Source organism: Felis catus, chromosome B4 (genome assembly GCF_018350175.1).
Source record: "Felis catus isolate Fca126 chromosome B4, F.catus_Fca126_mat1.0, whole genome shotgun sequence".
NCBI lineage: Eukaryota > Metazoa > Chordata > Mammalia > Carnivora > Felidae > Felis > Felis catus.
Genome location: NC_058374.1, coordinates 101,496,699 through 101,510,873, shown reverse-complemented (window position 1 = coordinate 101,510,873; position 14,175 = coordinate 101,496,699). Strand labels below are relative to the sequence as shown.

The following is a 14,175-nucleotide window of genomic DNA, read 5'->3' as shown; positions in this document are numbered from 1 at the left end:
AGAACGAAAGGAGATCAAACATGAAAGTCCCTGGCTTTCACAGTTTAAGTGATCATGAGAGTCTTTCAAGAAAGAGAGCTTGAGCACATTTGCTGGTACCTATTTACAGAGCCATTATAATGAAACAACTTCTACGCATTCGGTACGTAACACTTAAAATCTTTTCTCTCTTTTCTCTCTCTCTCTCTCTCTCTTTTTCTCTCTCGTTGTAACAGTCTGTTCAAAATCTAAAAGGAATGCTTAAGGCAAGGTTCGGGAGGTTATGTTATGTGGCTGGTGGCCTGAGTGGCTGTCAGAGAGCAGTTGGTTAGAAACAATATTGGACACTGTTGGCAACATGTTGGTTTGTGTACGTTTTCCTCAAGAAAGACCAAAGGGTTTTATGTCAGTTGCCAGTGCTATTCAAATACATATTTATAATAGTGATTTGAAACAGAGGTGGTGCTAACTTGGATGTTGGAGTTCAGTTCAGAAAACATTTTAGTTTTGTAAATGAAGCAGATGATATCATCGAATTTATGTAAATATGGAAATAAAGTGATATGGAGTAATGGCATAATGATTACTAACTAATTAAGTTGCAATGAAATCCATATTTCCTACAGTGAAGTATTTTATGACGAATATGAGAAATTGTTTCATAGGTAATGGGCCACTGGAGGGCACTATTGGCTTTTATTTAAGCAAGAGAAATAATTACTCCCACGATAAGTCATTATTCTTTCGGATGAGATTCAGCATTTCAAAAAGCCAGTTTTTCAGAATTAATATTGCTACTGAGGAATATAACCTCCAGGTTTTCAAACAATCATGTAACTGAGATTGCTTGAAATGTTAAAGTAAATGTTTCAAGACCCTTTATTTCCCAGTTTGGTCATCATAATAAAAACAAACATTAAACATACTTAACACGTAATGAACTATAAATCATACTCTATCATATCATAGATGAGGAAACAGACCCAGAGAGGTTCAACCAGTTGTCGCAAGTCTTTAACCACATGTATTTCCCTGCCACTTAAAACACAGTAGTATTTAAAAACAATGATATCTCACAGCAGAATTCCACATATTTAATATCGAAGACAGTCCTCGTATAGAAACTAAGTTATGCTGCTTATAAAGGAAAGCGATGAAGCTAGAAAATCTAGCTCATTCCTTAGTTGTAACCCTGTGTGAAATATCCAAATGTTTTCAAGTTCCGTCCATGATATCGTGCCTTGATTTTCATTAATCTGTCAAGATCGGGTACTACATCAATCTGTCCAATGTAATCTTTTACAAGAAAAACAATTTCGTCTACGTTCATGATCATTTGACTCATTAAGAGCCAGCAAGATAATAAACACTGGAAACAAATACCAACAGTCATAAAGGCCCATTTTGCTTTATTTGTAATTGTGGAGAGATGGAAATCTATGGAAATTTTATAAGCGATCACTTTATTTTATCACTACCCCTAGGTATTGCCATCTGCTCTTAAGTTTCTTATAAATGCTGTTTTTATGTTGCTAATATTAGATGAGAATGGAACTGGGAAGCTTGAGCATTTCTCAAAATGAATTCCATTTTTTATTTTTTGCTGGTTATTTACACGACCAGCTTTTTAAAAATCACTGTACTCAGAAACTGAATAAAAGATTCTAAGATTATACATACCTTACAATATACATGTAGGGTATATATACTCAGGATATAGGATTTTGGACACATATATTTTATCGACACACGGTTTACATGTCTCCTACAGCATAGCATACTCTATTTTCCCAGCATCATCTTACACACTCTTACCTTCGGAACGTAGGTGAGGCAATGTCAGGATACTTGGATCCCGGCTGCCTGAGCCCTTGTGTCCCGCAAGCACTGGCAGAGGTGGGGCTGGATTTGGGGGACCCTGACAGAGAAACGCTCTCTGAATCTGAGACGGCCACTTTTTCCTTTTCCTTGTCTGTTTGGTTGACAGTGACGGGACTCGAGCGCCCTGACCCAATCTTAGTAGGTTCTCTGAGCTTCGAGGTGGTGGCGCCAGCCGACTTGCTGCTGACATTGGAATCAATACTGCTGGTGCTGGACCTGTGGCCGCCTCGGCCGGGGATGCCGCTCGCGCTGGACTTGGAAGGACGGGGCAGGCTGCGGTACTGCAGGGACGACTTGGAGCTCACGTGCAGCACGCCGTCGTCCTGGTTCTGTGAGCCGTCCAGACTGGTTTTCCTCCCGGCGCTGGACTTCCCACCTATGGCAGCCGACTTGGGAATTTTACCCAGTGTTGCCGATCCGCTTGTAATTGTGGCTCCACTGCTCGTGATCATAGTAGATGAGCCTACCCCGCTTGACTTCTTAAATCCAAAAGAGCCGGGAGCAGTAGATCTTCCAATGCCCGAAGGGGGCTTTTTCCCCTCATCTCCACTGCTTTTTCCTGCATCTGAAGGAGATCTCTGTAGAGATGATCCTTTTAGAGGACTTTTGCCTTTCTCGGAAGCTTTGGCATCATCGGTTTTCCCTAATTAACGAGAAATACACAAATATGCATGCCGGCACGCTTCGATTTCATAATACTCTTTCTCTAAACCATGTGTAAAAAATGTGAACACTTCTTTATGTTACTTCAGTTCCGAAATATGGATTAATATATTGAGAGGGTTGAGTACAAAGCTATAAAATTATGGCTCTTAGAGGAAATGTGATGAGTGATGGAGATAAAATGGAAACACATATTTTTGCAATTTATTATTGTCTTTTATCTCACAATTCTCTTCTTTTATCAGGATAGCACTTAATCTTATCAAGCTAAGTGCCAGAAAAAAAATTCACTTGAATATATATAAGATTATTATATTCAGAGTACCCTGGTACATCACTAATTCAGGTGGCATTATTTAAAATTGGGCACCGTGTCCTTTTTTTCTTTCTTCTAACTTTATTTATTTTGAGAGAGAGAGAGAGAGAGACAGAGAGAGAGAGAGAGAGAAAGAGAGAGAGAACATGAACAGGGGATGAGCAGAGAAAGGGAGAGAGAGAGTCCCAACCAGACTCTGTGCTCCTAGCACAGAGCCTGACGTGGGGCTTGAACCCACAAACTATGAGATCATGACCTGAGCAGAAATCAAGAGTCGGACACTTAACCAACTAAGTGCCCATAAAATTAGGCACCATTTTAAAAACAGGGAGAGAATCTTAAAAAAAAAGAAAAAAAAGATGGTAAAATTTGGCAGAATTCTTTCACTCTCTTCTTTCATAAAGTGTAATTCACAAATGATGTTTCAAATCTCCAGAATTCCAACCCATTAGATTAGTGTGATTGTTCTTGCCTCTCAGTGGTGGTAGTAAAAATTAGAGGTATGCTTACCATAAATATTCCCAACTTTCATAAGGAAGTCAGAAAGAATGCAATCTTGTTTTTATTAGGCAGACTTCTTTTATCTGCACACGAACAGAAATGACAGTGGCAGAATAGACACTCAATAGCCCCAAATTATGATGGTGCTCTCTAGAGAATGCCAAATTGTTGTATTCATGTGGACTTCTATGGTAAAGTATGTGAAATTTACATAGGAAAAAAATAACTATACAGAGAAGAATAGGATTTAATTAAAAAATAAAGCTATCATTAAAGAGAACCAAGACTGAATGGAAGCTATAAATTAAAACCTTTTTGCATAACAGCTGTGAAATGACAAGCCTACCAGGGGTCTTGAGTGCACTTGTTCCAGCTTTCTGCCTAGATGACGCTCCCCCTTGGGCAGACATGCCTCTTCTCCAGGAACCTGTCTGGGAGATGGACAGGGAGGCCTTCTGCCCTGTCTTCTCAGGGTCTTCAGGAAGTCCTGAGGAAATAGCCTTCCACTTGCCGCCACTATCCCCGTGGCTGTCGAGGTCCTCTTCTGTTTTCTTCAGCTCCTCGGTAGCATCCCATGTCTCATCTGTTGTAGAACGTTTCTCTGAATCTGTCTTCAGCTATGAGGAAAATATTACAAAGAAACTTTGTGCAGAAAAATCTATGAAGTGTGAATAGGCATTGCAATGTACTTTCAGATAACTGGTTAAAAAAAAAGCAGCACTGATTTATATTTCAAAAGAATCCCAGAGACTCCTATTTTTATCTCTGCCTTCTTAATTTAAGTTTCATTAATTTTAGTCACATAATTCTCACTTGCACATATTAGAGAATGTCGGAATAAATATGTGCAGAAAACCCCAATTACATACTCCAGAGAGGAAGAAATTTTCTATGTCAAATCTAACAAGGAAAAGTAAGACAAGATAAAACTTAATTATCTGATATCCATTCTTGATTTACGATTCTCAAGAGATGTAGTAATTTATTTCAGAGATCAATACAAAATTAATGAAGAACTATTTAAAGTTAGACTATTAAAATATTTTTTGAGTTAAAAAATATCAATATTACAAAAACAGATATGGTAAAAACAAGTCTTTCTGGGTTGGCTTATAATCAATAGAAAAAAATACATATACACAAGCTGCTTCAGTTTATGCAATTATTTCAGATTAAGGGGTCATGCTATATATCTATATATATATATATATATATGTATGTAATTTTATTTTAGAGACAGAGAGAAAGACAATGTGAATGGGGGAGGGGTGCAGAGAGGAGAGAGAGAGAGAGAGAGAGAGAGAGAGAGAGAGAGAGAGAGAATCTTAAGCAGACTCCATGCTCAGCATGCAGCCTGATGTGGGACTCGATCTCACCACCATGAGATCATGACCTGAGCCAAAATCAAGAGTTGGAGGCTTAAGCAACTGAGCCACACAGGTACCCCTGTGCTACATTTTAATCCAATATAAATAATTGGGGGGGGGCGGTTGGGGAGAAACCGGCAGAAGCACTGGAAAAAGAAAGAAGGCAATTCTCACCTGCGTGTTCTTCCTGGAAGGGACAGTGATGTTAGAGTAAGAGCTGACTGAGGATGTCGTATTCAAGTCATCTGTGCTGATATTATCGAGGGTGTCACTGAGACCACTGCTCACAGAGCTGCTGTCATCCCAGCTAAAGGCAAGACACACAGCAGCAATGAACTAAACACAGGATGCATAAGGAAGTCACCTATATTTCCATCTAACACTTATCATGTCTTGGAAGGATGATCCTCATTTTTTAAATCTCATGATGAAAAGTTATTGACTTTCCATTTTTGGAGAATCATATTAAATAAGAATTGAACCTCATCTGATATGTGCAAAGAATCAGCGCAGATCTGGCCTCCAAGGGAGTGTCTCTAGAATGAATGAAAACACCACTACAAATACAGCATGGTATTAGGAAAGAATAAAATTAACAATGACTTTTTTTCCCCTGGAAAAAGCAACATTGCATATAAGAATTTGTTCTTTGTTCTGAAAATTAAAAAAAAAAAAAAAAGAACTGTGCTTTAGTTAGGAATCAAAGCAATTCTTCATTCTTCCTCCTACCTTAGTAACTACTTCTAATGATTCACCAACTTTTGAACATTGAGTTTCACTTCTAGCATATCATTACTCCTGCCATACCTCACAATTTCTGGCCTGGACCAGAGACAATACCCTCTTATCTGGCCTTCCTGCCTTTGGTCTTTCTCAATACAACTTCATTGCTAAATTTGGGTCAATGATCAAAAATGATCAAAAATTCACATCTGGCCATGTCACCCCTCCTCTTCACAGACTTCTCTTTACCAAAGCCATAGAGTCCAAAAGAAAATGCACCTGCCACACAGGATGGACAAAGCAATCCATTGGGGTGTAAGAAAAATATCTGAAATTCTGAATACATTTGTTTTTAACCTAAAGAAGAAAACAATCACATAAGCTATATTAATATTCATGTGCAGGCTAACATGTGCAACCTCATTTAGTCAATGTGCCAGATGATGCAGAAGTAATATAGGATAAGCAGGGTAACTTGAATGAGAAGAGCAGCTCCACAGTTCCAAAGAGTGGGACGTGGTTCTCTTCTTTATTGTCTGTTTCTCAGTCTGTTGTGATGTATTGCTGCTTACCTGTGCTCTGTTAAACAAAGTCATCCACACGGGATACATATGTTAGAGGCAGACAAAACTTAAGTCTCATTAAATGACAAGTCGCTTTCAAAACCTTCTACAAGTAATCCATATATTAAGAGAATATCCTTTTTCAAGTTTTATTTATTTATTTACTTATTTAGAGGTCAAGCCGGGGAGGGGCAGAGAGAGAAGAAGAGAGAATTCCACTGAGCAGGCTCCGTGCTCAGTGCAGAGCCTAACACGGGGTTCCAGCTCACGAACCACGAACCTGAGCTGAAATCAAAAGTTGGACACTTAACCGACTGAGCCATCCAGGTGCCCCAAGAGAATATCCTTAATGAAAGCATAAGCAAACCACAGAGGAACTGATACTTTTTCTACTTTGGTATACACACCGTTAATGATGATCCCACCCCTGCTGTATTTTGTTCGCAATATTAGCTACTGATAGCATAAAGCATCATGATTACCAAAGATATTTATAAGTCAGATTGTTATCAATGACCGTATTTTAATTGAGATATAATTGACATCCAACCTTATATCACTTTTAGGTATACAAATAATGATTTGATATAGGTATATTTTGCAAAGTGATTACCACCATAGGTTTAGGGAATATCCATCACCACACTGTTACAAATTTTTGTCTTGTGATGAGAACTTTTTAAGATTTACTTTCCAGGCAACTTATATATATGTCTATTTATTTATTTTGAGAAAGAGAGAGAGAGCACAAGCAGGAAGGGGCAGCAAGAAAGGGAGAGAGAGAATTGCAAGCAGGCTCTATGCTGTGAGTGTGGACACTGACATGGGGCTCCCATCTCACAAACCATGAGATCATGACCTGATCCTAAGCCAAGAGTTGGATGCTCCACCAAGTGAGCCACCCAGGTGTGTCCAGAATCAGTATTTCTATTAATAGCCTCTTCCACTGTCAATCTTAGCATCAGTGATTATAAAGTCAAATGCCACAACTCTTATGGTAATCATAACCATCACTTATATTTTACAACCATTTAAAATCTCAAATGAACACAATAGCTTGGTGGTTTAGATGACATAAGTGACAGAATCCCAAACAATATAAAAACATTGCAATCTAGAAATAGAAAAGTAGGGGCACCTGGGTGGCTCAGTTGGTTAAGTGTCCGACTTTGGCTCAGGTCATGATCTCATGGTTCGTGAGTTGGAGCCTGGCATCAGGCTCTGTGAGGACAGCTCAGAGCCTGGAGCCTGCTTCAGATTCTGTGACTCTCTCTCTCTGTCCCTCCCCTGCTCATGCTCTGTCTCTCTCTCTCTCTCAAAAATAAATAAACATTAAGAAGCATTAAAAAAAATTCTCTTTTTCCCTTTCTTTGACCCCTCCCCTGCTCACACTGCCTCTCTCTCTCAAAAAAAAAAAAAGTATAGTAAAATATATCTAATTAATAAGTTAAATATCATAGATCATTATAAGAACATAAAGAAAAATTTTCCAAATTTAGCTTAGCATAATAAAAGGACAAATAGAGTCATAAAATTAAAGTCTTTATGTTATACACCTAAAACTCATATAACTCTATATGTCAATTATGCCCAATAAAAAAATTAAAGTCTTGGGGCGCCTGGGTGGCGCAGTCGGTTAAGCGTCCGACTTCAGCCAGGTCACGATCTCGCGGTCCGTGAGTTCGAGCCCCGCGTCGGGCTCTGGGCTGATGGCTCAGAGCCTGGAACCTGTTTCCGATTCTGTGTCTCCCTCTCTCTCTGCCCCTCCCCCGTTCATGCTCTGTCTCTCTCTGTCCCAAAAATAAATAAACGTTGAAAAAAAAATTAAAAAAAAAAATTAAAGTCTTTCATGTGAGTCTTCTTTAGAGGTTCACAGCTAGTATGTTCACTTGCTATTCTGACTTTACTAGCTCATAGGGTTGTGTGAGAAGCAAATGAATCACTTCCATAAACTGTTTTATAATACCTTATACTTTTCCATCTCTTCCAAGATCTCAAATTCTGCAATCACATTTTTTGACCACAATATTCCATATTTCCAGCAAGCTAAAATCTACTGATTCCTAATTTTTATGTAAACTTTATACAGAGTTCCTCTTACGCATTTTTACCAGCCTTCTTGTGTTGTTGTTGTTGTTGTTTTTAATTTTAGTGAGCTCTCTACCAAGTGATGCAAGATGCAAAGGTGCTGAAGCAAAAGGAACACTAAAATAATAGTGCAACCATTACTCTTCTAGTTCTTGCCACCCTCATAGTCTTCCATATCTGTCTTGACTTTATACTACTTACATATATGTTTTCTCCATTCTTTTTTTTTTGAAAAATACAAGAAAGTCAGCTAATTATAATGACTAATATAATATGTATTTTATTATATACAATACATTTGATTATATAAAAATAAATCATTGTTATGATTTCTCAGGGCTACTTAGAAATTGTTTTATCGTAAAGTAACTTTCCTGTAGTTTGGAGGAAGATGGCAGCAAAGTAGGAGGACCCTAGGCTCACCTTGATCCCTGAATACAGCTAGATAACTACCAAATCATGCTAACTACCCCAGAAAATGACCTGAAGACCGACAGAGCAAACTCTACAACTAAAGGCAGAGAAGAGGCCTCATCAATGAAGGTAGAAAGTGCAGAGACATGAGAGAAATCAATTATAGCCACCGTGGTGGGAAGGGAGCGCAGTCACAGAGAAGTGGGAGAGACAGAGTAGCACACAGGTGTGTGCACAGGAAAGACAATTCCCCATAACAATTGGCTTGGAAGGCAAGAGTGGCTGAATTTCAGGAGTTCTTGCAACCAGCAGGGCTGAGAGCCTGGAGTTTTAAAGGTCAGTGGGCTTGCCTCAGGGAGAACCCAGAGGGCACTGCACTGCTCTTATGGAGAGGGGAGGGCACACAGCCTGGGGCCATATAGCATGGAAACAGCAATCTGAAGAGTGCCTGGGGGCACACAGCGTGGAGGTCATTTGCTCTTCTTGGAGTGTGTCCCAGAGAGACAGCATTCATGGAGAGACCCTTTCAGGAGCAAAGGAACTAGCTAGCACCATTTCCTTTTCCTGCTCCTCTGCACAAGCACAGAGCCACCTGTGGAAACCAGTGCAGTGTCCACACTTGCTACCTAACTTCCATACACCAAGCCCCTCTCCCCAGTCCCACTCCCCTGCTCGGTGGAACCACCCCTCACAGTTACACTTGTCTCTGTCCCAACGTGGAAGGCCTCTCTCTCAGAAGACTAGCTGAAACACCTTTCCATACTGTGCCTTTCAACCCTGGAGTTTCGCAGAGCCTCAGTTCCAGCAACAGTGGCAATAGGTCTCCAGCAATAAACAAAGAGAACCTCTGCAGATGACTGGTCTGAAGGATAAAGTGGTGAGGACATAACAGCAGGGTGCACACAGCACACATTTGAGACACTCCCTAAAGCAACAGGCCCTGAGAGACAGAGAACATCATACTGCAGGGCAATAGAGGACCTCTTCTTCATAAAGCCATTATCTTTATTAGCAGGAGACTAGCTGATTTTTCTAACACAGAGAAGTAGGAAGAGACTTAGATAAAATCAGTAGACAGAGGAATTTGTTCCAAATGAAAAAACAGAACAAAGCCTTGGCCAGAGATTTAAGTGAAACAGATATAAGGAACATGCCTGATAGAGAATTTAAAGTAATGTTCATAAAGATACTCGATGGGCTTGAGAAAAAGAGTAAAAGGCATCAGTGAAACCATTAAACACAGAAATAAGGAATAACAGCAGAGATAAAGGGTTCAATAAGTGAAATCAGAATTAATGATGGAATGAACAGCAGGCTGGAAGAAGCAGAGGAATGAATCAGTAACCTAGAAGAGAGTGATGGAAAGTAATCAAGCTGAACAAAAGAGAGGAAAAAGAATTATGCAAAATGAGAATAGACTTAGAGAATTCAGTGACTCCAACAAATATAATAACATTTGTATTGTAGGAGTCCCGAACGAAGAGAAAGGGGGCAGAAAATTTATTTGTAGAAGTAATAGCTGAAAATTTCCCTAATCTGGGGAAGGAAGCAGATGTCCAAATCGAGGAGGCACAGAAAGAACCCACAACAAAATCAACAAAAGCAGGTCTACACCAAGACATATTGTAATTAAAATGGCAAAATGTAGTGATTAAGAAAACTCCTTAAAAGCAGAAAGAAAAAGGAAGACAATTACCTGCAAGGAAAATCTCCTAAGGCTACAAGCATATTTTTCAACAGAAACTTTCCAAGCCAGAAGAGACTAGCATGATATATTCAAAGTGCTGAATGGGAAAAATCTGAAGCCAAGAATACTCTACCCAGCAAGGCTGTAATTCAGAATAGAAGGAGAGATAAGTAGTTTCCCAGACAACTAAAAACTAAAGGAGTTCATGATCACGAAACCAGCCTTGCAAGAAATACTAAAGAGGACACTGTCAGTGGAAAGGAAAGACCAAAAATGACAGTATGAAAGTAGGAAACACAAAAGCAGTAAAAATGAATATTTCTATAAAAACACAGTCAAGGAACTCACAAAATGAAAAGGATGCAAAATATAATGCCATGTACCTTAAACATGGGTTCGAACTTAAATGGCCATCAACTTAATAAAGGCTGCTATATGCAGGAGATGTTACATATAAACCTACTAGTAACTACAAATCAAAAACCACTAAGAAATATGCAAAGAATAAAGAGAAAGAAATCCAAATACATCACTAAAGAAAACCAGCAAACCATGAAAGAGAGCAAGAGAAGAAAGGATCAGAGAAAATCTTCAGAAATAACCACAAACAAGTAATAAAATGGCAATAAGCACACATCTATCAATAATCATTTTGAATATAATGAACTAAATGCTCCAGTCAAAAGATACTGGATGACAGAATGGATAAAGAAAACAAGGCCCATCTATATGCTGCCGACAAGAGACTCATTTTAGAGCTAAAGATACCTGCCTATTTAAAGTGAGGGGATGGAGGGGCGCCTGGGTGGCGCAGTCGGTTAAGCGTCCGACTTCAGCCAGGTCATGATCTCGCGGTCCGGGAGTTCGAGCCCCGCGTCAGGCTCTGGGCTGATGGCTCAGAGCTTGGAGCCTGTTTCCGATTCTGTGTCTCCCTCTCTCTCTGCCCCTCCCCCGTTCATGCTCTGTCTCTCTATGTCCCAAAAATAAATAAAGGTTAAAAAAAAATTAAAAAAAAAATAAATAAAAAAAAATAAAGTGAGGGGATGGAGAAATATTTAACATGCAAATGGATGTCAAAAAAAAAAATAGAACAGCAATACTTCCATTGGACAAACAAGACCTTAAAAAAAGACTGTAACAAGAGACAAAGAAGGGCACAATATAATAGTAAAGGGGACAAGCCAACAAGAAGATATAACAACATAAATCCAATATTTATGCACCCAATATGAAAGCACCTAAATACATAAATCAGTTAATAACAAACATAAAGGAAATAATTGACAATAATACAATAATAGTATTGTATGGGACTTTAACACCCCATTCACATCTATGGACAGTTCATCTAAAAAGAAAATCAACAAGGAAACAATGGCTTTGAATGACACATTGGATGGACCCTATAGATTTAACAGAAATATGTAGAACATTCCACCCTAAAATTGCAGAATCCACATTCTTTTCAAGGGCACATGGAATATTCTCCAGAATAGATCACATATTAGTCCACAAAACAAGTCTCAACAAATTCAAGAAGACTGAAGTCATACAATGCATCTTTTTTTAACATAACTCCATGAAACTAGAAATCAATCACAAGAAAAAATCTGGAAAGACAAAAATACATGGAGTTTAAACAACATGCTACTAAGCAATGAATAGGGCAATCGGGAAATAAAAGAGAAACAAAAAGAACATGGAAACAAATGAAAATGAAAACACAACAGTCTAAAACCTTTGGGATGCAGCAAAAGCAATTCTAAGAGGGAAGTTGATAGCAACACAGGTCTACCTCCTGAGGCAAGAAAAATCTGAAATAAACAACTTAATCTTACACCTAAAGGAGCTAGAAAAAGAACAACAACAAAAAAAGCTAAAACCATCAGAAGTAAGGAAATAAGAGAGATTAGAACAGAAATAAATGATATAGAAAGTAAAAAACTCAATAGAACACATCAATGAAACTGGAAGCTGGTTCTTTGAAAAAAGAAATCAATAAAATTGATAAACCTCTAGCAAGATTTATCAAGAAAAAAAGACAAAGGATATAAATAAATAAAATTACAAATTAGAAAGAAGAAGTAACAATCAACACTACAGAAATACAAATAATTTTAAGTGAGTATTATGAAAAACTATATGCCAACAAATTGGACAAGCTAGATGAAATGGATAAATTCCTAGGGACATATAAACTACCAAAACTGAAACAGGAAGAAATAGAAAATTTGAACAGACCAATTGCCAGCAATGAAATTGTACCAGTAATAATAATAAAAAAAAAAGTTCTAATAAAAAGAGTCCATGACCAGATGGCTTCATAGGCAAATTCTACTGAACACTTTAAATAAGAGTTAACACCTACTCTTCTCAAACTATTCCAAAAAATAGAAAAGTAAGGAAAACTTTTAAATTCATTCTATGAGGTCAGCATTAACCTGATAACAAAACCAGATAAAGACACCACAAAAAAAAAAATTGAACTACAGGCCAATATTTCTTTTTTTTTTTAAGAAATATTTAAGAAATTCCCTGCAGGGGAGGGGCAGAAAGAGAGGGAGAGAGAGAATACCAAGCAGGCTCCACGCTGTCAGGAAAAAGCCTGACTTAGGGCTTGATCTATGAACTATGAGATCATGACCTGAGCTGATATCAAGAGTCAAATGCCTAATCAACTGAGCCACTCAGGCATACAGGCCAATATTTCTGATGAATATGGATACAAAAATTCTCAAAAAAATACCAGCAAACCAAATCCAAGAATAAATTTAAAAAATAATTCACCACTATCAAGAGGGATTTATTCCTGGGTTGCAAAGGTGGTTCAATATTTGCAAATCAATCATTGTGATACATCACACTAATAAGAGAAAGGATAAGACCCATATGATCATTTTAATAGATGCAGAAAAAGCATTTGACAAACTATCCATTCATGATAAAAACCCTCAACAAAGTAGGTTTAAAGGGGACATACCTCAACATAATAAAGGCCATATATGAAAATCCACAGTTAACACCATACTCAATGGGGGAAAAACTGAGAGCTTTTCTCCTGAGGTCAGGAACAAGACATGTTGTCTCTCACTACTTTCATTCAACATAGTCCTGGAAGTCCTAGCCACAGCAAGCAGGAAATGGAAAGAAATAAAAGGAATTCACATTGGTAGGAAGAAGTAAAACTTGCACTATTTACAAATGACATCATACTATATACTGGAAACCTAAAAGACTACCAAGAAACTGCCAGAACTGATAAACAAATTCAGTAAAGTCACAAGATACAAAATCAATGTACAGAAATCTGTTGCATTTCTATACACCAATAATGAAGAAGCAGAAAGAGAAAATAAGAAAACAATCCGATTTACAATTGCACCAAAAATAGTAAGATACCTAGAATAGACGTAATGAAAGAGGTGAAAGACCTGTACTCTGAAAACTATAAAACACTGGGAAAAAAACTGAAGATGACACAAAGAAATGGAAAGACATTCCATGCTCATGGATTGGAAGAACAACTATTGTTAAAATGTCTATACTACCCAAAGCAATATGCAGATTTATTGCAATCCCTAACAAAATACCAACAGCACTTTTCAAAGAACAAACAATCCTAAAATTTGTAGGGAACCACAAAAAACCTTGAATAGCCAAAGCAATTTTGAAAAAGCAAAGCAAAGCTGGAGGCCTCACAATTCTAGACTTCAAGTTATATTGCAAAGCTCTAGTAATGAAAACAGTATGGTACTGGCACATAGACACATACATCAATAGAACAGAATAAAAACCCAGAAATGAATCCACAATTATATAGTCAATTAATCTTTCACAAAATAAGAAAGACTATGCAATTGGAAAAAAGACAGTCTGTTCAACAAATGGTGTTGGAAAAACTGGACAGACACGTGCAAAACAATGAAACTGGACCACTTTCTTACATGACAAACAAAAATAAACTCAAATGATTAAAGACCTAAATGTGAGACC

At 38.0% G+C, this 14,175-nt stretch overlaps 1 protein-coding gene across 8 annotated transcripts in view; it reads right to left on the bottom strand.

Moving 5' to 3' along the window:
- The window catches only part of NAV3 (neuron navigator 3), an 829,170-nt gene that overhangs the window by 88,195 nt on the left and 726,800 nt on the right, over positions 1-14,175 (bottom strand). For all 8 annotated transcript variants that reach the window (XM_011284133.4, XM_019835257.3, XM_045062101.1 and 5 more), the window contains 3 exons: positions 4,882-5,014; positions 3,687-3,957; positions 1,795-2,503 (listed from right to left, as the gene is read on the bottom strand). In XM_011284133.4, coding sequence (XP_011282435.2) covers positions 1,795-2,503; positions 3,687-3,957; positions 4,882-5,014 — 1,113 coding nt within the window. The remainder of the gene's footprint in view (positions 1-1,794; positions 2,504-3,686; positions 3,958-4,881; positions 5,015-14,175) is intronic.